The sequence below is a fragment of the Leptinotarsa decemlineata genome, unplaced genomic scaffold, assembly GCF_025532065.1.
Source record: "Leptinotarsa decemlineata unplaced genomic scaffold, Ldec_3_MD MMD2_tig00026282_RagTag_RagTag, whole genome shotgun sequence".
Taxonomy (NCBI): Eukaryota; Metazoa; Arthropoda; class Insecta; order Coleoptera; family Chrysomelidae; genus Leptinotarsa; species Leptinotarsa decemlineata.
The window spans coordinates 21,517,975-21,540,691 of NW_027412668.1; the positions used below are offsets into that span (position 1 = coordinate 21,517,975).

General features: G+C 35.1%; 2 protein-coding genes across 2 annotated transcripts in view; both read left to right on the forward strand.

Annotated features, from left to right (window-relative positions):
• The window catches only part of LOC111506175 (glycoprotein-N-acetylgalactosamine 3-beta-galactosyltransferase 1), a 28,125-nt gene extending 16,311 nt beyond the window's left edge, over window positions 1-11,814 (forward strand). The window contains exons 4-6 of the mRNA XM_023161178.2: window positions 3,469-3,628; window positions 5,012-5,134; window positions 11,584-11,814. Of these exons, the coding sequence (XP_023016946.2) occupies window positions 3,469-3,628; window positions 5,012-5,134; window positions 11,584-11,751 (451 nt within the window). The 3' untranslated portion in view covers window positions 11,752-11,814. The remainder of the gene's footprint in view (window positions 1-3,468; window positions 3,629-5,011; window positions 5,135-11,583) is intronic.
• A 6,430-nt stretch (window positions 11,815-18,244) lies between these two features.
• The window catches only part of LOC111504042 (uncharacterized), a 163,470-nt gene continuing 158,997 nt past the window's right edge, over window positions 18,245-22,717 (forward strand). Inside the window, exon 1 of the mRNA XM_074180048.1 lies at window positions 18,245-18,400. Within this exon, the coding sequence (XP_074036149.1) occupies window positions 18,302-18,400 (99 nt within the window). The 5' untranslated portion in view covers window positions 18,245-18,301. The remainder of the gene's footprint in view (window positions 18,401-22,717) is intronic.

Sequence of the window (22,717 nt, forward strand, 5' to 3'; positions counted from 1 at the left end):
TACAAACACTACAGAAAAATCCTTAAGGCGCTTCAAAAATGGTGCCTGTGCAAAAGTAGGATTTGAATCGCTGGAGATCCATTTGGGAAAACCTTCTCAAGAAGTTCATTCCACATAAAGGCCGTTCTCCAAGTTGAACCTCAAAATTATGAGCAGCTGCAGTCCGTCGCGTATTTCTGATATGCATCGCTCTTGGTGGACTCGAATGAGCCGAGTCACTTGAACACTAAATATAAAAGAATCTATAGAAGAGAGACACATCCCCAACCTTTCTTCGATGTTCCAGACTGTCAAGGTTGCAAGTGATGTTCACGTCCCCAAACAGGCGGATGACTCTTATCTGAATGAAATCCAGCAGCTTCAGGGTATGCTTAGGGGCGGGGATCTATACATGAGAAAAGTACTCCAAAGAAGGTCTAATCAAAGCTTTATAAAGCATCAAAAGTTACTGAGGTGTGTACATTTTTCTGGTTCGGAACAGTGTTTTGAGAAGCGGCATTTGCAATTCCAGCAACATGATTGTGCCAAGACATATCGGTGTCCATTTCAACCCCCAACAAACTTATCCAAACAGGAAGCAAAATTGTCTGTCTTGACATTATTATATCCAGTTCGGAGACATTAATCTTTTTGGAGAAAACCGATGCCTGAGTTTTTGTAGTATTGGATTAAACCTGGTTACTTCCCATTTCAAAATCACCTCTGGATCCTCAACAAGATATTCAACATCCTGCTGTCGGTGGAGATGTGCATCCGCAACCGACATCCTGGAATCCAAATGAAATAACGAGACAAGTGTGCTGTTGTCAAAAAAACAATATTTTGGATTCTTCGTTTATTCCAATATGGATCCGTGGGAACACCAGCGTTGGTGGAAAAAGCATTGGAAAGATATCCATCGACGTCCACTTGCAGGAAACGTTCTTAGAGGAGTCTGGAGAGCCATACACAAAAGTTATTCGACAAGCCCTAGCATCGAAGTTTGGTCAGCAAACCCTCATGCCACACAAGGTCGAATGACTCAGAAATATCAAGCGTAGCAACTCCTGACTCTCCATGCTTCTCGATTAAGTTATTCCAAATATGGGTAATATACGATAGAAGGTCGCCTGTTGATCTTTGTTTCCGAAAGTCATATTGATAATCGCTCAAGATGTTGACGCCTTTCAAATATTCTCCATGATTTTTGATATCACCGATAGCAAAACGACTGGCTTACTGTTATTTGGAAGATTTTTCTTGCCCTTTCTGGCAGTAGGCTGAACGCGAGCAATCTTCCAACAAGAAGTAAAAATCTCTTCCTTGCTAGACAGGTTGAAAAGTGTGCAAAATACTGGTGCGAGTTTATTTGCGCACTTTTTAAGTACGATGACGGGCACTTTATCAGAACCAGACGCCTTGTTGATATTGAGCTGTTTCAAAATTCGCCTTACTAGACGCTGTCGAAAAGTAATTTTCGGCATTGTGGATTCCAGTGTAGGAATGGTGGGTGGTGCCTTTCCCAGAAAATCGACTGTAAAGTGGGACGCAAATTTAGCTACCAACCCAAATGGGGTATTTGTACTGAAGAACAGCTGAAAGTGAAATCACTAATTATTTTTTGAATTCGTCATTCCAGTGAAGATACAGAAGTGATTAGTTATTTGAAAGATAATGGATTGAATGTTTTCGCTTTTCTGGAATGTCAAACGGAGAAATTCACGTCATTTGAAAAATACCAAATCAGCTGTTCAAGTTGTTACTTCAGTACTCTTACACTGAATTGATATAGTGAAAAATATTCCCAAATTTTTTTAAGACAAGAACTGTAGCAATCATTTTTGAAAAAAATCTGTCAGCACAAGTTATCAAATATTTGGATGAAATGAAAGTAAAATTTAGGCAAAAATATTGTATTGATATTGATTTCGGAAGCAGCGATCCATATGGCCCAAACCTTGAATGAATTATATTGCACATTTCATTTCTTTTTTTTGTTGATTACTGCATTGTATTATATCTTCAACGATGAAAGTTATAAAACAGTCGATTTTGGTAAAATCGGTGACACGTGCCAATGTAGGGATGTCTACAGTATTCTGTGTAATGTCTGCTGTAAGAAGATCCACTGAGAATCGAAACTGCATATAGATTATAACGACAAGCAGTCACATTGTCTGCTGCATTAATGCCCATATTTAATTCATCTAGAGAAAATTTGATGTTAACATTCAACTTGCCTTTAAATCTTTCCATTAGAGAGAATCTTTTAATATAAATTACTAAAATATGTGAAAACTCATGGATTAGTAGACTGAATTAGAGCAAAGCATTTTATTTGATGAATCTCATATTGCTGATTGCGAAAACATTATCTTGGAAAACCTGATGCAGCTTAATGTTAGTTTTCATACTTTTGATACGGAAGATAATAAAGAGTTAGGATTTATAATGATTCTATTTTCGGTTTGGAGAAAAATCCTTTGGAATACCCCAAGGTAGCCTTTTGTATAAGACCAGAGAAACAGAAATAAACTAAATGTAGCTTTCGCATCTTGAAACCAAATACCTAGGAGTATTTTTTCACAATAATCTCACATAGATGAGCATGAAAAATCGGAAGTACTTAGAGAGAATTTCACTAGTTCGGACTTCCATTGTCTACTATATAAAATGATTTGAAATCCCTGAAACAACTAAAAAAGAAGAATTAAAAATGAATATCACCCGAAGACGATTGTAGATCGAATAGAACAATCGAAACGTCGTTAACTAACGTGACTTGGAATCTCTCAACTTTTTTTTATTTTCTTTTTTCATTTCTTCATTTTTATTTATTTTTGTTCAATTGTTCTATTTTACTTGTATTTTGTTTCACTATTATTTCATTTCAGGTATATTTTGCTTAATATAATTATTATTTTCAGCTATTCATTTTTAATTCTTCTTTTTTAGTTGTTTCAGGGATTTCATATCATTTTATATAGTAGATAATGAAAGTCCGAACTAGTGAAATTCATCATGAAATATTGTCAATCACCTTCAAACATACTTAGAGAGAATTCTTTTCGCCAATTTCATTTTGGAAGAAAGAATTCAATATAAACTAATATAATGCGAATCGAATCAAAGTATGTAATTTCCATTTTTTGTTTTTTTTTTTCATTTGTGTGACATCTCTAATAATCACATTCAGAGATATTCACTGAAACAAGAACATTATTCATGAACTTCATTAGTTCTGACTTCCATTGTCTAATATTATATAAAATGATTTGAAATCCCTGTGAGAACTGATTGAAAAATTAAAAATGAATAACTGAAAATAATAACTGTGTTAGGAAACCTAACCTGAAATGAAATAATAGGGAAATAAAATACAAGTAAAAGTAGAACAATAGAAGAAGACAATGGAAGTCCAAACAAATGAAATTCATCATGAAATACTGTCAACCACCTTCGAATAACATTATACGTCGTTATTCACAGATACGTAATTATGGAAAATCTGAGGTACATGGTTTCAGACATCAGTCCCCAAACACCAATTTACTTTGGCTTTAGATTCAGTCCATTCGTCAAACAGGTGTACATGAGTCAAGGAAAAGGATATGTTCTCAGTAAAGAAGCTTTGAGGAGATTTGTTGAGGTGAGTAATAATAATAAAAATAATGATTATTATTAATATGAGGGTGGTGGTACAAGCATGTTATCGGTATGAAATTTGGAATAGACAAATGTGCAACGGTCCACCTGAAAAGAGGATGATGCGGGGACTACGGAAAGGATGTGAAGATCGTAGATGAAAAAGCATCCTGCACCATCTGAATGTCGAAGAGACGTATAGTAACGTCGAGATGGAACAGCGCTAGGCAAAAGAGGTAACAACTGTGAAGAACTCTCTCCGCAAGTATCAGCACAAATTCCGACATATCGGGTCATTCTGAACTGTCGGGGTCGAACAAAGTTGTTGCAACAAAGATACTTGCTATTCCAATCTTACCCTACTCATTTGGAGACCTGAAGTGGACTCAAAAGGAGCTGTATCAGCTCGACTTAAAGACCGAAAAAATGATGCACCTTCATGGGAGTTTGAATCCCAAATCGTCCGTTTCACTGTTGTACATGCCCCGGAAACAGGGAGGCCGTAAACTTTGACTTTGGAGTGTCTGCATGAAAGAATGGTATACTGGATGTAGCCTGTGAAGTCCTCAGGATTTCGGATCCCCTTCTCTGCACGGTCCGAACCATAAGAGAGTAGGAAATGGATCATTTCTCTTTAGGGCAGCTGCATGAGCAGCTGGTGAAGTTGTTTTAGTTTTTCACACTCAATGAGGTAATCACAACTCTGTCACCGACTTGGAACCCGTTCAGCAAAAGGCTCATATAAAAGCCACAGAGATCACTTCACTTCTGCGGCAACAGAAAGATAGTCCAATGCTTGGAGTCTTCAACAACATTGAATACTTTGGCTTATTAAACGCCTGACTTTTGCTGGGCTGAAGTCGGAATCTGAGGGATTCATCACGGCTTGCCACGATAGTGTCTTCAACACTTCAGTCTACCATATTCGCGTGATGGGTATAGATGTTCCTGACGTAACGGGCAGGACCTGCCGCGAGGCGACCGAGACCCTAATGCACCTGCTGTCACTATGTCCTGTTTATGCAGTGTCGGCCTATATCCATAGACATAACGCGGAAGAGTGCTTCATTACCACCTACGGCACTCTTATGGTATTGACGAGACACCGGTATTGCCCTACGCTCCGAGTGATATTCGATCCGTTGTAAGCAACGAGAAGTGCCGAATTTTTTGGAACTATTCGTTCTCCACCCTCAGGCTCATACAAGCTAATGACTTATGGTTGATAATGCTGAGGCTTCGAGGAATAAGGCCTGACGGAAAAAAAATAGTATTGCTCACAAATGGTGAAAATACATAACTGACAATCATCTTACCTTTCAGAATCTACGCGAATACATTGACTTTCTCTGTATTCAAAATCAGTTCATGATTTTATTCATTTTAGGAGGCAATTCCAAACAGAGAAATTTGTAACCCACCCGAAAGTGGAGTTGAATATGTAGAAATGGAAATATGCCTGGAAGCAGTTAATGTTGAAGCTGGTGATTCGAAGGATTCCAATCAAAAGGTGAGCTTTTTCTTCCACATTGGAATATGACACTTCCATAAATCTACCTATAAAGCGTTGAATTTTATCTTTGTTGTTGATTCTGATGATAACTTGATGATTAGAAATTAGAGTATCTTGAACTTATGACAAACACACAATGGAAAACCTCTTTTCCAGTTGATTTTTTAATAGTTTTTTATCGCTGAAAAACTCTTCAGAAAAAATACTATTGTTCTAACAAGTCACATTATTCAAGAGACGAATCACAACTCATGTTTATGCGATTGATAATAATTGCGTAAATAAATTATTATTAAGATGTGATGTGAACTGTATATAAAAACTCACCCGCTTTTATCTGTCGGCATCAAGCGTTCTCTCCTTTCGTCTTTCTCTCTCGCTCTGGTGAGGTAGGTGATAAAAGGTATGGAAAAGAAAGGAAAACAAGATGAGATCTTCTTTTCATTACTTGTTGACCGAGAATCAGATGAATAATCGAGCACGATTCAACGCGTTGGAACCAAGTAATTATTACTCTTCGTTGATATTTTGAAAACATCTCAAACACTGATTTTGGTATAATTGTGGGGAAAAAGCCTTCCAGTTTTCTCTTTATAACGTGCGATTGCGATATATATTTTGTTTTACTTTTCACAAACAAATTTTTTATGCCAATTGCCTTGTTTTTTCATTCAAAGTGTAAAGCCTGGTCTACACAATCATAAGGCTTGCGCTTCCAACTCATGATTATTTGTAACTGAATCTCCTCGACTGCTTTGTATCTATATAGCAAGATTGAAGTTCTTTTTCTCTTTTCTCACGCGACTTATCTCCATCAGTTGGTCTAAAAAATCTGATATAAAACTTTTTTCAATTACTACAATATTCTATACACGATAATTCAATTTTCGGTTATGCCTACTTTGAATAAATATAATTTCACCTTAATTTTTTTTTAAACAAAATATCTGACGGGGAAAAAACAGGATTTTTGTTGGAATACTGTCTTTCTTTTCCAATTTAATGATCTGGTTGGGTCTTATTCAATAACTCCGGTACAAATTTTTATTGAAAACTTGTCTTTCATCGTTATAATGATAAAAACAAGAAGTGGTTCGTTTGGATGCAGAGATTCGTGATGGTTTTACAGCAGAGGCTGAAATAGATCAAATTAACACCACCATTCAATCGTTTTCCGGATCGGAAGGGAGGAATACCGGTCTTTCCAAAAACAAAGATTTGTACGTTCCCAAAAACTACATAACGATAACATGCGTGAACTTGAATTGACTTAGTTCATTAGCAGTTCATACACACGAATACTTTCTGCAGCAGACCGAGTATTCATAGTTCCTAGTTGTAAGGAGAACCTGCTCATCGATAGATGTGAAACGCAGAACTCAATACATGATCTTTATGGTCTGGATTGATTGCCCTTAAGCTCATCGTGCCCAAATGCCTTGCGGAAACAACAAAATAGTAATATGCCTGGAAAAAATAATACCAAACTCTTCAACGTAACAGGCTAGGGTCCAAACAGAATTGATCACTGTGTGTATTCCAAGGCTGTATTTCAAGAATATTCCCTCGGCCCCTCTTTTTTGCGTCTCACTATTGCCATTATCCGTTGAGCTCAGAAAATATCTAGGATACAACTGAATGGAACTGGAAACCGGAGTCTTGAGGTCACCCATTTGTTTTATATGGACGACCTCAAACTTCATCACAAAATGCAGGACGAGATACATTACAATCGTATCCTCTATGACCTGGATTGATTATCCAAGCCTTGATGCTTCGCGATTCCCAATAAAATACTGAGATACCTTGAACAACTGATTCCACTCTGGCGGGCTCGTTTCACCATAACATCCAAAAATTAAAAGCAAAAGTCACCCATTTGTTTTATATGGATGCACCTAACTTCGAGCCTCTGGAGAAAAAGGTCTCCATCAGCCCTCAAGGGTATTGGAAAAGTACAGGCATGGTATCCTTATAGAATTGGGAATGGACGAACATGCAACGGTCCATTTCAAAAGAGGATGATGCGAAGATTACTGAGAGTATGTGCAGTAATGTTCAGCTTGTAGACGAAAACATTTTGCAGTATCTGGAAGCCGTAGAGACGTATACTCACGCCTCTCTCAAGAAGTTACTGCAGTGAAAATCTCTCTTCGCGGCAAGTATCGACACAAACTCTGACAGATATGGTTATCAAAACTGTCAAGAAAGAACAAAGTTGCTGCGACAAATGTGCTGAAGGTTTTGATCTCAATTTTTCTTTCGAAGTGAATTCTAGAGGAAATATATCAATCCGACGTTAAGACTTCATATGCCTTTCAAGTCATCAGGAGTTCGGATCATCTTCTCTGTATGGTCCGTAGCCAAGAGACAGCTTCAAGACAGCTATCCGAGCGGATGATGAACTTTTTTTTTTCGAAACTGAACGAGGTTATCACAACTCTGTTACCGAGTTCTTCTAAGAAAAGCATCTGATCTTCAATTTCCTTAGGTCGAGTGGGCTGAAGTCGACGAGGGGTTCGTCATGACCAACTAGGATAGTTTCAAAACAAGCACTTTTTCCAAACTCCAGAATTCCAATACTCTTTTCGACGCGAGTTTCACCAACTAAGTTGGCGTCTTCAGGGGATGAAGAAAATTGGTTAATTTCTTTCATCTCTTAACAAGCACTTTTCCCAAAGGCAGAAAATTCAGTACTCTTCTCGATGCGCGTTCCACCAAGCAGGATGGCGTTTTAAGATGAAGAACACTAGTCAGTTCATTCCACATTAGATGTTCCAGTTTCACCTTTTATTTGGATAGTGTTTTCATCATTTCAGTCTACCTCATTAGACGCGTGATTTCTATAAAGGTGCCAGATAACAAGTGCCAGGCATGTGCATATTGTCGACATGTACAACATATGCTGTCGCTTGGAGGTTGAAATAGACACCAACATGTATTGGCACAATTATGTCGCTGGAATTGCAAAGGCTGCTTCTCAAAGGCTTGGAACAGTGTACCGAACCAGAAAACTGTATTCGCCTCAGCAACTTCTGATGCTTTATTGGCCGCGGTGGTAGTGCGCCCGACTCACGATCGGAAGGATCGAGAGAATTTATCTGGTTGAAGCTGGGATGATTCTGCAAACGTGTTAGGAATCACACGTTGAAGGGTAAGACCTCGTTAGTCCTTAGCTCGCACAAGTTTCTCAACTTCTGAGAGTTGTCGTTCGTATGGGGGCGGAAAAAAGATTTTTAAAAAGATTTTTTTAATAAAGATCAGCTCAGACCTTCTTTGGAGTATTGTTCTCATGTATGGAGCTCCGCCTCCAAACACACCCCGAAGCTGCTGGATTCCATTCAGAAAAGAGTAATCCGCCTGATTGGAGACGCGAACATCACTTACAAGCTTGATAGTCTGGGACATCGAAGAAAGGTTGGAGATTTGACTTCTATACGTACTTCCATGGGAAGTGTTCAAGTGACTTGGCACAATTGTTTCCACCAAGAGCGGTACCAAGAGCGGTCAAAGCACAACCAATGAAAATTTCATATACAATGACATGGAAATTCCACCAAGAGATACATCACAGTATTTCCCAGGGTTCTTTGGCAGTGTGTACGCTACCAACGGGAGCAATTATAAAACAACTTTTAAAAGTTTTCAGGACGTAACTAACGATACCTTCTCAATAACATCTATAACTAATACAGATTTTGATGATGCAGTTAATGAATTTAATCCAAAAAAATCCAGGTGTAGATGGTATACCGTCGTATATAGTGAAGGGTAGCCATAAATGGTTACGTCACCCATTACTTTACATATTTAATATCATAATCAACAATGCTAATTTTCCGACGCAACGGAAAACTTCAATTAGCACACCAGTTCATAAAACAGAAAAAAAAAGTGATATAAAACATTATAGACCGATATCTATTATGTGTGCTCCTTCCAAACTATTTGAATAGATGATCCTTACTAAATTGTACGGCTATGTAGAAGGTGCTTTACTTGAGCAACAGCATGGGTTTATGTCCAACAGATCTGTCAACACAAATTTGCTATCATATACTAACGAAGCAAATAATTCCTTAGAAAATAAGGTTCAAGTGGACACAATATTCATGGATTTTAGCGAAGCCTTCGACAGGGTGGACCATGGTGTTTTGCTGTTTAAGTTATATCGATTTGGACTCTCCGACAATATCATTAATTTTTTTAAAAGCTATCTTCAGGATGGATATTTTGTGGTTAAACATGATGGAAATACCTCCGGCAAATTCCATGTTTCTTCAGGAGTACCCCAAGGTGCAACCTTGGGGCCCTTGTTCTTTTTGTTATTTATTAATGACTTGCCAGATTACATTGAGCACTCCAAATGTCTGCTTTTTGCCGATGATGTGAAAATTTTCAAACAGGTGAGATTTTTCGAATAGTTTGTTGGTTTGGAGTGTTCGGAGTAAGTTAGATTTTAACCTAAAAAATGTCAAGTTATGACAATTACTCGCCAAAAGGATCCCATTTCTTTTGACAATTATTCGCTAAAAAGAGTGCATGAATGCAAATACGGTAAAAAACTAACAAGTAGTTAGTTTGAAAACAAAATCGGACCAATTTTAGGAATATTATTTAGGGTTATAAATTTCATTTCGTTGAAATATCTCAAATGTAATTTTGATTGGTATATTCAAATCTACAATATTTTATTTCAATTTGGGGAACATCTAATTTATCAATAACTAGTTGTTGCCCGCGGTTTCGCCCGCTTCGAATTTGGTAGTTGTAGTAATAATTAGTACAATGTTGATGTATCGCTGCTGTTTTGACAGAATCAGAATCAACGAACTTAAGCGTGCGCAGCGTATAGGACAGTGCTGTCAAAAAATTGTTCAACAGCGCCATCTGGTGGCAAGTTACAGAAAAATTGATAGCCTGAAAATCTTCTCTATGAAAAATTACTCATACATGTCAAGTTTCATTACGATCGGTTGAGCGATGTAGAAGTTTATCACTTACCAACCAACAAACATCCATTTTTATATATTAGATAATTCCTCTCAAGAGGCTGCAAAATAAAATAATAAAAATGTATATTCAAATCACCATATCTTGAACCAACGTCGAATTCATATATACCACGTGATCTTTTAGATATTCAGTCCATTTTTCAATTGAAAATTTTTTGTTTCATTCATTCTTTAAAAAAAAAACATAAATATTCGAATTTGGATTTCAATCTAATAAATAACATCCATGATTATGATACAAGACAAGCCAAAAAACTACTAGTTAAATTATATCGCTCAAAATTTGGGAGAAATCAATAATTCATCCAGGAGTTAAAATATATAATAATATCCCAGAGAAACTAAAATAAAATCAGAAAACAAAATTCGAATCGGAATTGAAAAAGTTTCTGTTTTCTTCCTCTAATTGAAATTTTGATCTCCATTATATTATATTTTTTTCGTTTTCAATTATTATTATAATTATTATACCTATATTTGTATGTATGTATGTATTCATATTCATTATTTAAAGTGTATCCCTGTTATGAACGTTCTTGTTTCTTGGGATTAATAAAGATTATTATTATTAACACGGCAATTTTTAACAAATACCTATAAAAGAAGATGGATAGGAAAAGATGTAAAAATATTTCGACTATATCGGTCACGGAATCTGAACCATGAGCTAGGCTCACGTAAGAGCGTTTCTATTAACAAGAGTATAATAATAAACAGCAATCATGTGAATTATTTTATCGTGTAGTGCAAAAATTCTGTCAACATTTAGAAATCTTCAAAGATATATTATTCTACACTGCAGGTTTTGCATCAAAACCCGAGGAAGACATTTCGTGCATTCATTGTAAATATTTTTCTCAAATTGTATCATGCATTTTCCTTCAGTTTTCATCGAAAGTAGGGTATTCTCATTGAACCAATATTTTTAATGCAAACCTACTGGAATATTTACAAATTAAAATATCATTCAGTAAAAATATGAATTTCAAGATCAGCAATTTTGATACCTACCTACCTACTCCTGATATTTCATCATTTTAATACCTATTCATAAACATCTGATGTTTCTTGGGATAATAAAGACAATAAAAAATTAGAAAACAATACTGAAAATGTCCTTGAGATGTTTAGAATATTTTGTTCGGAACAATCACAAGGTAATTTTTCGAAAAAATTATAAAAATATGAATTAGTCGAAAGCAGTGAGAAAATATGGGACTCTATATTTTATGAACATTTTTATTAGAAGACAAAAAGAAGACAGAAAAGGAGAAGTGAATACCTGTTTCGAAGTTTCCATTTGAAAATATCATTAATATGTGTCCAATATTTATTACGATGTCAATATGTGTGCTTGTATGTCTCTATTGTCGACAAACATATCTGCTGACTATAGATCAAATCCAATGAGTTAATACATTCGTTTTTCAGGGTTTAGGCTGCTGCTTCGACAATGCCGTTTCATTTCAGCACCTGACACCGAATGCAATGTACGTCATGGAATATCTTTTGTATCACCTTCATCCATTTGGTAGAATTATCAAATTCTCAGAAGTCCTACAACAACGTCTCATGAAAAGAAATGAAAGTAGAGTTTGAAAACTTGATTTACTATAGAAAAATGTATTTAGGGATCGAAAAAGAATAGTAATTTACAGTATCTGATCGATACTCTTCAGTCGAATATATTCAAATAGATATTGTAGTTATCTCCTTGTGAATTATTCTTTCGATATCAACATTAACTGTTAGAAGAAGAAAGCATGGAGGTATTAGTTGAAAAGCCCCAGGAGTCTTTGAAAGACATGATGTTGGTAAATAGATACTACAACCAAATATGGCACAAACTATAGTAATGCAAAGTATATTCCTTGATTTTTTTCTGAAAATTTCATACAAGTGTATTTCGATTAATGAAGGCTTTTTATAAACTTTCACAAAAATTACAATGAATAATCAATTTCTACAGTTGAACAATGGAAATAAACTGTTCCTGAATATTACTGGAGTTTTTTCCCAACAACAAACCGTTATTTTAACACTTCGCACGTGTTTCGATCGAAACAGTTTTGATCTTCCATTGAAGATGATCACTTGGTGATGGAAACACGTGTCGAAGTGTTAAAATAACGGTTTGGTGTTGGGAAAATATTCATTACTACACCAAAGGTTTCAAACAGTGCATCACAAATATTAATGAGTGATCAGCCAAACATTTAAATATATTTCGTACAGCCTCTACCCGCGACTTCCATCGCGTGGACTTCAGCTTTTGTATTTTACCAGTTTTGTTCGTTATAATGTCATTTGTTTCTACTGTGCCGCCGTGGTATATATCGATCGATAGAAAATTTTGATGCTGTTCATTTTTTTTCAAATTTCAATTTTTTGCTTCTTTCGTTGACGTTCAGCGATTTTCGGCCAATTTTTGTCTACGTATTGAAATTGAACCAAAGCGTTGCCGAAACAGCCCGAAAAACTACCCGGACATTTGGCAATGTTAGTGTAAATGAACGCAACGACGTTGGTTTGCGAAAATTCGTTCTGGAGATGTTAGCTTCGAAGATAAGACCAGAAGTGGTCGACCTACAGTAATCCAGGACGAGGATCAGAGGACCCTCGTGGAGACTGAACCATCACAAACGGTGCGTGAAATGACGGAAGATCTCGGTGTCAGCTCCCATGTGGTTTTTGATGATTTAATTTTTACATCAAAATGTACAAAATGTGGGTGTCTCGAAATTGTCACGCTTCGAGGTCTGTCTTTCTTTGCTTTTGCGCGACCAAAATGATCCTTTTTTGGATTGTATCGTCGCGTGTGATGAAAAGTGGATGCTATACGACAACAGGAGACGTTCAGGGCAGTGGTTGGACAACGATGAGCCACCCGGCACTTTCCAAAAGCGAAAACACACCAAAAAAAGACCAAAGACCATGGTTACTGTATGGTGGTCAGCAGCTGGTGTGTGGTTTTTTTCAAGGACAAAACACAAGCACTACAGGAACATGCTTAAGACGCTCTCAGATCGGTGCCTGTGTGTGTTCGAAAAAACATTCTCAGGAAGTTTATTCCACATATACGAAGTTCTCCAAATGACAGTGAAGTTCGAGGTGTACTGAGTTGAAAGGATTTGGAAAAGCTGAATACACTTATTTGAATTAATGAATCGAAGAGGTTTTGTATTAAAGTGTATAATATATTAAAATTCTTGACAAAAGTCGAAAGCGCTTTGCAAGAATTTTAATATATTATACACTTTAATACAAAACCTCTTCGATTCATTAATACTGAGTTGAACCTCAAAACGATGAGCAGTAACAGTCCGTCGCGTATTTCTAATACGTACCGCTTTTGGTGGAATCAAATATGTCAAGTCATTTGAACACTTTTCGTGAAAGTATCTATAGAAAAGAGACAAATCTCCAACCTTTCTCTGATGTTCCAGGATATCATGTTATCAAAGTTGCACATGATGTTCGCGTCTCCGATCAGGCGGATGGATCTTTTCTGGATGGAATCCAGCAACTTATGTTATGGGTATGTTTGGGGGTAGAGCCCCATACATGAGGAAAATACTCCAAAGAAGGTCTGATCTGAGCTTTATAATCAAAAGTTGCTGAGGTGTGTACAGATTTCTGATTTGGAACAGTGTTTCAAGCTTTTGAGAAGCAGCCTTTGCAATTTCAGCGACATGATTGTGTTATGATATATTGATGTCTATTTCAGCAGCCCCCAACAAACTTATCGAAGCAGAAAGCGGAATTGTCTGACCTGCCATTATTATATCAGATTCGGAGACATTTATCTTTCTGAAGAAAACCGATGTTTGGGTTTTTGTGGTGAATTGAACCTGGTTACTTTCACTCCAATTCGAAATCACTTCTAGATCCTCATTAAAATTTGCAACCTCCTGCTACCGGTGAAAATGTGCCTTCGTTTGCAAAGGAATTACGAGACGAGTATGCAAAGCAGAATATTGGATTTTTGGTTTTTTCCAATAAGTCAGTGATATGAAATAAAAAATGGCTTGGAGACAATGTGGATCCATGGGAACACCAGATATTCGAAGATATCCATCGGCAGCCATTTGCAAAGAACGTTCTCTCAGGAAGCTGAAGAGCCATATACAAAAATGATCCGACAAGCCATAACATCGAAGTTAGGCCAGCAAACCATCCACACACGGTCAAAGGCTTTAGAAATATCAAGCGCAACAGCTCTTGATTATCCATGTTTCCCGATTGCGTTATTGCAAATGTGGGTGGCATACGATAGAAGGTCGCCTGTTGATCTTTGTTTCCGAAAGCTTTATTGATGATCGCTCAAGATGTTGAAGTCTTCCAAATATTTGAGGATATGATGGTTTACGACTTTCTAAATGATTTTTTATATCACTGATAGCAAAGCGTCTGGTGTATAGTTAATTGTAATATTTTTCTTGCCCTTTTTGGGAATAGGCTGAACTTGAGCAATCTTCCAACAAGAAGTAAAAACCCCTTTTTACACGATTTATATTAGCTTCACCTGAATGTATGTATATTTGTAACTCTCCTTTTCATTTAATATCGGGATCTGTATTTGACAGAATTATCGACATTATTATTTGATCTATTCGCGGGCAGATGTCGCTGTACGTAACCTTGATATATTGACATTATTGCTTGATCCATTCGAGGGCAGATGGCCCTCTACGTAACTTCCTTGACAAAATTCGAACTCACTTTACATGTATTTCTTCATTTGGAAAAAGTAATTTCCGGCATCATGGATTCTAGTGTGCGAATAGTGGAAAGTGCCTCACCCACCATACTCCTCAGACCTCTCGCCAACCGACTACTAACTTTTCAAGCACTTCGATAACTTTCTTACCTGTAGAATCTCCGCCAATCAGGGCCAGGCAAGAACGGCTTTCGTCGACTTCATCGAGCCTTGAGCACACAATTTTTATGCTGATGAAATCAATCAACTTTTGATATATTATAGTTCAAAGTAGTCCCAAAAAACAGAGAAAACTTTTGAAACATCCCAATAATGATATATAGTTTCACAAACGTTAAATATAGTAAACCGATATAGTATTTTGTTCCAACTGATATTTGACGTGATTGTTTGACATTTTTATATATGGACCAATTACAATAAATAAATCACTGATGTTAAGTTATCACGAATCTCAGTATATATTCCAAAGCCATAAAAATATAGGCGATGCAATCTTCTCTTTTATGGAAAATGTATACATTGGTGTAAATAATAACGAATCTATTAGGACAGTATTCTATGATTTCTCAAAAGTGTTCGACTGCGTGAACCATGAAACACTATCATTTAAACTTCAGTGCTATGGCTTCACAGGATTGTCATATAACTGGTTTTACAGTTATCTAACAGGCAGAAAGCAGTTAGTAAAACTCCAAGGAAATACATCGCATCAGGTGTACCACAAGGTTTGATTCTGAGTCCTATCCTTTTTCTGCTTTATCTGAATGATCTGGTAACCATTGACATCAAAGAGAAGTTCAAACTTTTTGCGGATGACACCACGATCCTTTGGCGTGGGACAAATAAAGATAATCTCAGAGACATCATAACTCTGGATCTATATAGTTTGCTTCAAACTCAATTTTGACGACTTACTTATAGAACTTATAGTTAACAAAACTCAAACAAAAGTTTCAGGGTTATTTATAGATGATAAATTGAAATTTGATGAGCACATAACAAATTTATACAAAATCGAGTTGTTTCTAACGAACTCGATCAATCCTCATCCAGAACTGTGTATTTTTCCTTGATAGAGTCGCACTTGAGATATATATATATATATATATATATATATATATATATATATATATATATATATATATATATATATATATAGTATTGTAGTCAGCAGTTACTGAATTCAGTATTCGTTCTACAAAAAAGGGCTGTCAGATACATATGTAGGGCAAAATCACAAGACCACTGCAAACCACTTTTCATCGGTCAGGAAATTCTTACTGTACCTTTGGAAACCCTTTTAGAAACCCTTTTACCCTTTTAGAAACCGTTTGCCTGATCCACAAAAAATACTCCAATTAAGCAGTAAATAATGACAGACGTTACCACACGAGAGGAAGTCGGAATTTACCCTTGCCAATCTCAAAATCAGCAATTACAAAATTTTCTTTGATATATGAGAGCACGAAAATATACAACCATCTTCCAATGTGCTACAGGGCATATATATATATATATATATAACAGAATAATTAGTGACTGGATTAACTATAAATCGATTCAATTCGTGAGGTTGCAGTCAATAGCTGGGCTGTTACAAAGAAAACTCTTTGTTATATGTCAAGCTTTCGGTATATTTCACACCTTCGTCAGGACAACTACAATAATAAGATTATATATCTTGTAAAAAATATATAAATATGGAGAACTTACTAACGTGAGAATAAAATATAAAATGGTTCAAAAACAGATAGAAAAACATCTGAGTTATTGTTATGTTCTTCTGTTACTCAAAGACAGGTCAAAAATAATTATCAAATATAAGTCATAAATAATATTACTGCATGTTTTTCTATCTGTTTTTGAACCATTTTATATTTTATTCTCACGTTAGTAAGTTCTCCATATTTATATATTTTTTACAAGATATATAATCTTATTATTGTAGTTGTCCTGACGAAGGTGTGAAATATACCGAAAGCTTGACATATAACAAAGAGTTTTCTTTGTAACAGCCCAGCTATTGACTGCAACCTCACGAATTGAATCGATATATATATATATATATATATATATATATATATATATATATATATATATATATTATATATATATTATATATATATATATATATATATATATATATATATATATATATATATATATATATATATATATATATATTATGTGTATTCGTATATGTAGATTTTTTAACCCTATAATGAGTGTTCACTGCTTATCATAATCTTAATATTTAAAAAAAAAATTACATTGTTGACTTCATAAAGTTTCACTAGTTTTGTCAATAAGGATTTCTTGGGCAAAAAAGCATGATTGATTGATTGACTTTTGACTGACAGTTCATGTGATCAATATAAAAAAATTTTGAGATACATTATCATTGGCTATTTTCCTAAAGTGTTGTATTGTGCTAAATAAATACAAATTTTTTCTGTTATCTTTTCTGTCCTATTTTGTTACATATACATTTATTAAGTATCTATTTGAAATTGTATATTCTTTTATAGTTTACAGTTTTACATGACTAAGTAGCGATAGCTAATATGTGTAATTTTGTTTGTTTTTTTTTTATATAATTATTTTAACCAAGCTTTGTCGAAAAAATATGAATGGCAACAAATTAGGGAGAACCGCACCAAACTATTGTGCTGTTATACTTTTGTTATATGTATGACTGGCACTATCCTGCAGTAACGTCAGAAAGACTATAGTTGGTATTTCTGAAACAAAAGCGCTTCCCAGCAAACACAAATGTGAGTCTTAATATGACTTATATTTTACTTGTGATGCACTGTTTGGAATCTTTGGTGTAGTAATGAATATTACTGGCGTTTTATACCAACACCAAAACGTTATTTTTAACACCTCGACACGTATTTCGATCACCAAGTGATCATCTTCACGAGGAAGATTGAACTGTTTAATCTACATCTTGAAAATGATCACTTGGTGATCGAAACAAGTGTAGAAGTGTTGAATATAACGGTTTGGTGTTGGCATAAAACTCCAGTAATATTATTTATGACTTATATTTGATAATTATTTTTGACCTGTCTTTGAGTAACAGAAGAACATAACAATAACTCAGACGAATAAAACGTGCTTTTGAATTTACCGAATGGCAAATTCATCACCAATCATAAATTGCTTTCTGCAATAAAATTGTTTTATTTATTTATCAGTTGATTTCAAGTTTGTTAAGCATTTTATTATCGAAAGACACAAATAACAATGACGGACTGTAGGCAAGTTATAATTCAAACATTGAAGAGTTAGTCAAATTTCTGCTGACTCTTTAAGTTGAACGTGCGGGGAGGATGTGAGTTGACATAAAATCGGTCAGTGCAGATACTGGCGCAAGGAGCCACAGTCGGTTTTTGGCAGATGGAGTACGAGTAGTTAAAAATGCAGTTTCCGATGTTTCATACCTCTTATGTGTTTTATAATAATGGTTATGTTCCTTACCAAGAAAACTTTAACGCCACCGACTACCAACAGTATCAGGTAAGTCTTTCATATATTTCCATTTTGAGTTGATCTCATACATTGCAGGTAAGTCTGTCATTAGAGTGTTCTCAATGAATATTTGAAAATTGTGATATGTGTTGAATGTAATGAAATTTATTACACATCAACCTCGAGTTTCATAAAGAAACATTCTCTAGTGTTTGAGTTTTCAGATTTGTATTGACTTGTGTGAAAACTTCTCACCTGAAACGCATAACAATATCATATTTAAGTGAACTTAAATATGATATAATAGTATCTTCAAATGCGTTATATTACAATATTTTATTGAATTATTCAATATATCACTACATAGTCTAGTTCACGAGCTGAAAATGGTGAAAAATAGAGATGATGGTCAGAAAAATACGTGCGATGGCTCATTCGATGTGGATTGATACCTATACAGAGTGTTTCAAATTCGATCCTCACTATTGGGATCTCGGAAACAATTATAGATACGAAGATGAATAAATTGGGACAAAGTTGCGCATTTACCTGACTTACAAAATGCCGTTGAGAAAGTTATGATATTCCGGGTATATCCGGAGATATACGGAAAAAACAGAAATTTCGGAAAATGAATTTTATTTTTTCTGCCTTTGTTTTTCGAAGGATTCGAAAATGAATTGTACTTCAACATTGCCACTTTTTCCCTGCTACATAATGGTGTTTTCAGATTGGCTATCCGACGTTTCGTCTTCCAACCACCATCATCAACTTTATTGTTTTCCTAGAAGATGTTATTTAGACATATGAAAGCACTTTTACGAATTATGGGATATTCAACCGAAATAACGAACACATTTGGAACATAAACAACCCCAGGCAGTTCCGAGAAATTCGAACACAAGTGCGATTTAGTATTAACGTGTGGACAGGAATTTACAAAGATATAATTTTGAGTCCTCATTTATTTGACGGAATTCTGAATGGGGAAACCTATCATCAGTTTTCAATGTCGATTTTCGAAGACTATTGATGATCTCCCTTTGGCTAAGTGAGGTGGCAGCAAGGTCTCCAGACTTAGGTGTTATGGATACATTCTTATGGGGTACACTGAAAAATGGGAATATCAAAATATTGAGGAACTCCAACACAGTATTGTTGGAGAGTTCGAAAGATTGAGGAGGGGGGAAATTAATCGTGCAGTGAATAATATTCGAATAAGGGCACAGTTGTGTTATCATGAACAAGGCCAGCATTTTGAGCATTTGCTGTGATTAACTTTTGTCTTAACATTTTAGTTAATTGTTGTTATTTGTTCAAAGTTCTATTTTCATTGAAAAAGACAGAATGTCTAATTTACCTCATACACACCTCATTTATTAAATTTCGATTGTTGATTCTCCTTATTTTTTTTATTGGCTTCTCATACGAACCAAACTAGGTGAGATTTTGATCCAATAACTTGAACATAGTTCTATGTGGTTATCATCTTTTGAGATACAAGTTTAAATACATTTCTGATGACCTAACACTGTTTCTATCGCATTTGTAATAAATTTGTGTCATATCTCATTTTTCTTCATTCGTGCCAAAAATTCAATGCCTTGTACAATAACAAAATGTCATTGAGTGTAACAAATTGAAAGTCAAATTTAGAAACATCATAGTCAAAGCCTATTGTGATGATAAATATTTTTTTTCAATATCTCCAATTTTTCGACAAAGAATGATAACTTATGATACATCATTGAAAAGCTAAAATCTGGTTCTATTCAAAATAGAAAGAATCTAATGTAGAGCCCATAAGAAAAAATAAAGTTGATGATGGTGGCAGGAAGACGAAACGTCGGATAGCAAATCTAAAAACACCATTATGTAGCAGGGAAAAAGTAGAAATGGGAAAGTGCAATTTATTTTCAAATCCTTCGAAAAAATAAAGCCAAAAAAAAATAAAAATCATTTTCCGATATTTCAGTTTTTTCCGGATCTCCGGATATACTCAAAATTTCAGAACTTTCTCAAGGACATATTGTTAGTCAGGTAAATGTCCAACTTTGCCTTAATTTAACCATCTTCGTATCTCTCATAATTTCCGAGATCCCAATGGTGACCATCGAATTTGAAACACCCTGTATGAAATGTGTAAAAGTTATATTCAAATTAGGATTTAAAAAAAGGTGTTTAGGTTTTTGCAAATATTTCAGAAACTATAAAGAATTAAAAAATTAAAAAAATAAAAAAAAAGATCTTCAAATAGAAGAAAATTTCCGAAAAACAAATTCGACGTCCCGAAAGTCTATCTTTATTATTTATAATTTTAATTTAACGGCAAAAATAGGCCTCCGCGGTAGAGTTTGGGTATGCGGACGCGGCATTTGAAGCGAGTACGTCACAATTTTTTTTCATCTATTGAATATTAATTAAAAAACTGAGGGAGTAACAAAATATAGAAATAAAAAATTCCACTTAAACCAACAAAAAATCGTAAAAAATTCGACTAATAGATTCTTTACAAACCCAGACGTTGGGATTGGAGGGCGTTTTTAGGTCAGTCGTATCGCTACGCCTCGCCTGTTGAACAATAAAAAAGAATCTCGCCTTCTTTGGGGCTTCAGCACGTGTTCACAGGATAGCTAAAACCAAACCAGTAGTATCACTCTTGTGTCACTTTAAAGGTTTGTGTCTCACAGTTTGATTTTTGTAGGACCATTGCTCATCCATAATTACCCATCACGAATGGATTTGTCAGCGTTTGACATTTCATACACTGCTCAACAAGCGATCAATAAATATAAATTGATCGACAGTGAAACGAATTTCACGGAAAATTTTTTGCCAAAAAAATTATCCTATCAAATTTGTCTATTTCTAGTCATGTGTGTCGAAATAACCAATGAAACCATCATTACACTGAAAATTTTTTGCCAAAAAAATTATCCTATCAAATTTGTCTACTTCTAGTCATGTGTGTCGAAATAACCAATGAAACCATCATTACACTGATAACTACCCATGGATAGTTTTCACGGGTAGTTATCACTTATGTCATGACATTGCTAAGCAACCAACACAATAAAGTTGTTTGACATTTCAGTAATTCAATTTATTTCGAAAATGTCACTTCCTCGCTTTGGTGTTCAAAATGATGCGGCAATTGACAGAATCATTGAAGAAAATACACCAAAAAATACTGTCAATAGTAAAAAATACACTTGGAAAATATTTATGGAGTTTTGTGACGCCAGAAAATATGAATTGGATGGAAATCGTACTCTCGAAGAGCTTGCATTAATACTCAAGGATTGGGCGATTAATATGAGAAAAAAGGATAGCACAGAGTTTAAGGAGGCTACTGTTAAAACCGTATGGAATATAACAAGCAAATTATTACAAGAAAAGTATTACAAGGAGTATAATATCATGCTAGACCCCTTTAAAAGTGTTGCATTCAAACAAGCGCGGAATGCACGCGACGCAGCACGAAGAAATTTACAAACAGATCCCACTAAACGCAAAACAAGCTCAGTACCATTAACTTCAAATGAAATGAGTAAAATTATAAACTTTTGGGATGAAAATACCCCTATAGGACTCCTACGCAAATTTTATCACATAGCAGCAGTGAAATTGGCTTGGAGAGGTGGTGAAGGTGCTGCTTGCTTAGTTGATTATTTTCATATCGAAAAGGACAACAATGGATCTCCAACTAATAGGATAGAATATAATCCAATTTTCAGTAAAACCTGCCAAGGGGGTTCAAAGAACTGCGCCTCTAGCAAATGGTTAGTTCAAAATAGTGATTACAATGCTTGTCCTGTCAGATTATTCATTAAATTATTATCAAAACGAGGCACAAATATCAAGACAAATAGACTATTTTTAAGGCCAAATCGTCACTGGAAGACAGGAAGCGATAACTTGTATGACAATATGCCTCTGGGTAGAAATATAATCAACGGATGGACGAAATCTGCTGAAGCAATTGGCTTGGATACGAAACAGAGGAAAATAACCAATCACTCTAATAGAGCAACTGCAGTCAGTCAACTAGCTAAGAGTGGAGTTCAAGAACAGCAATTGTTGAAAATTACTGGGCACAATAATGGAAATTCCATAAAACCTTGTTTGAATATTGATCAGGAACATCATAACCAAATAATCAATAGTATGCGTGGAAACACCTATGCAGTAACCGAGGCAAATACAGCAAGATCAACGGAATATCATTATACGAATTGTTCTTTTAATAACTGTGTGTTTAATAAATAATTTTGTTCGAATTGCAAAAAATTTTCTCACCGAATATCCTTCGAACATTGATAAATAACTCATAATTTTATCACAACTTCCTCAAGCACGTTATTT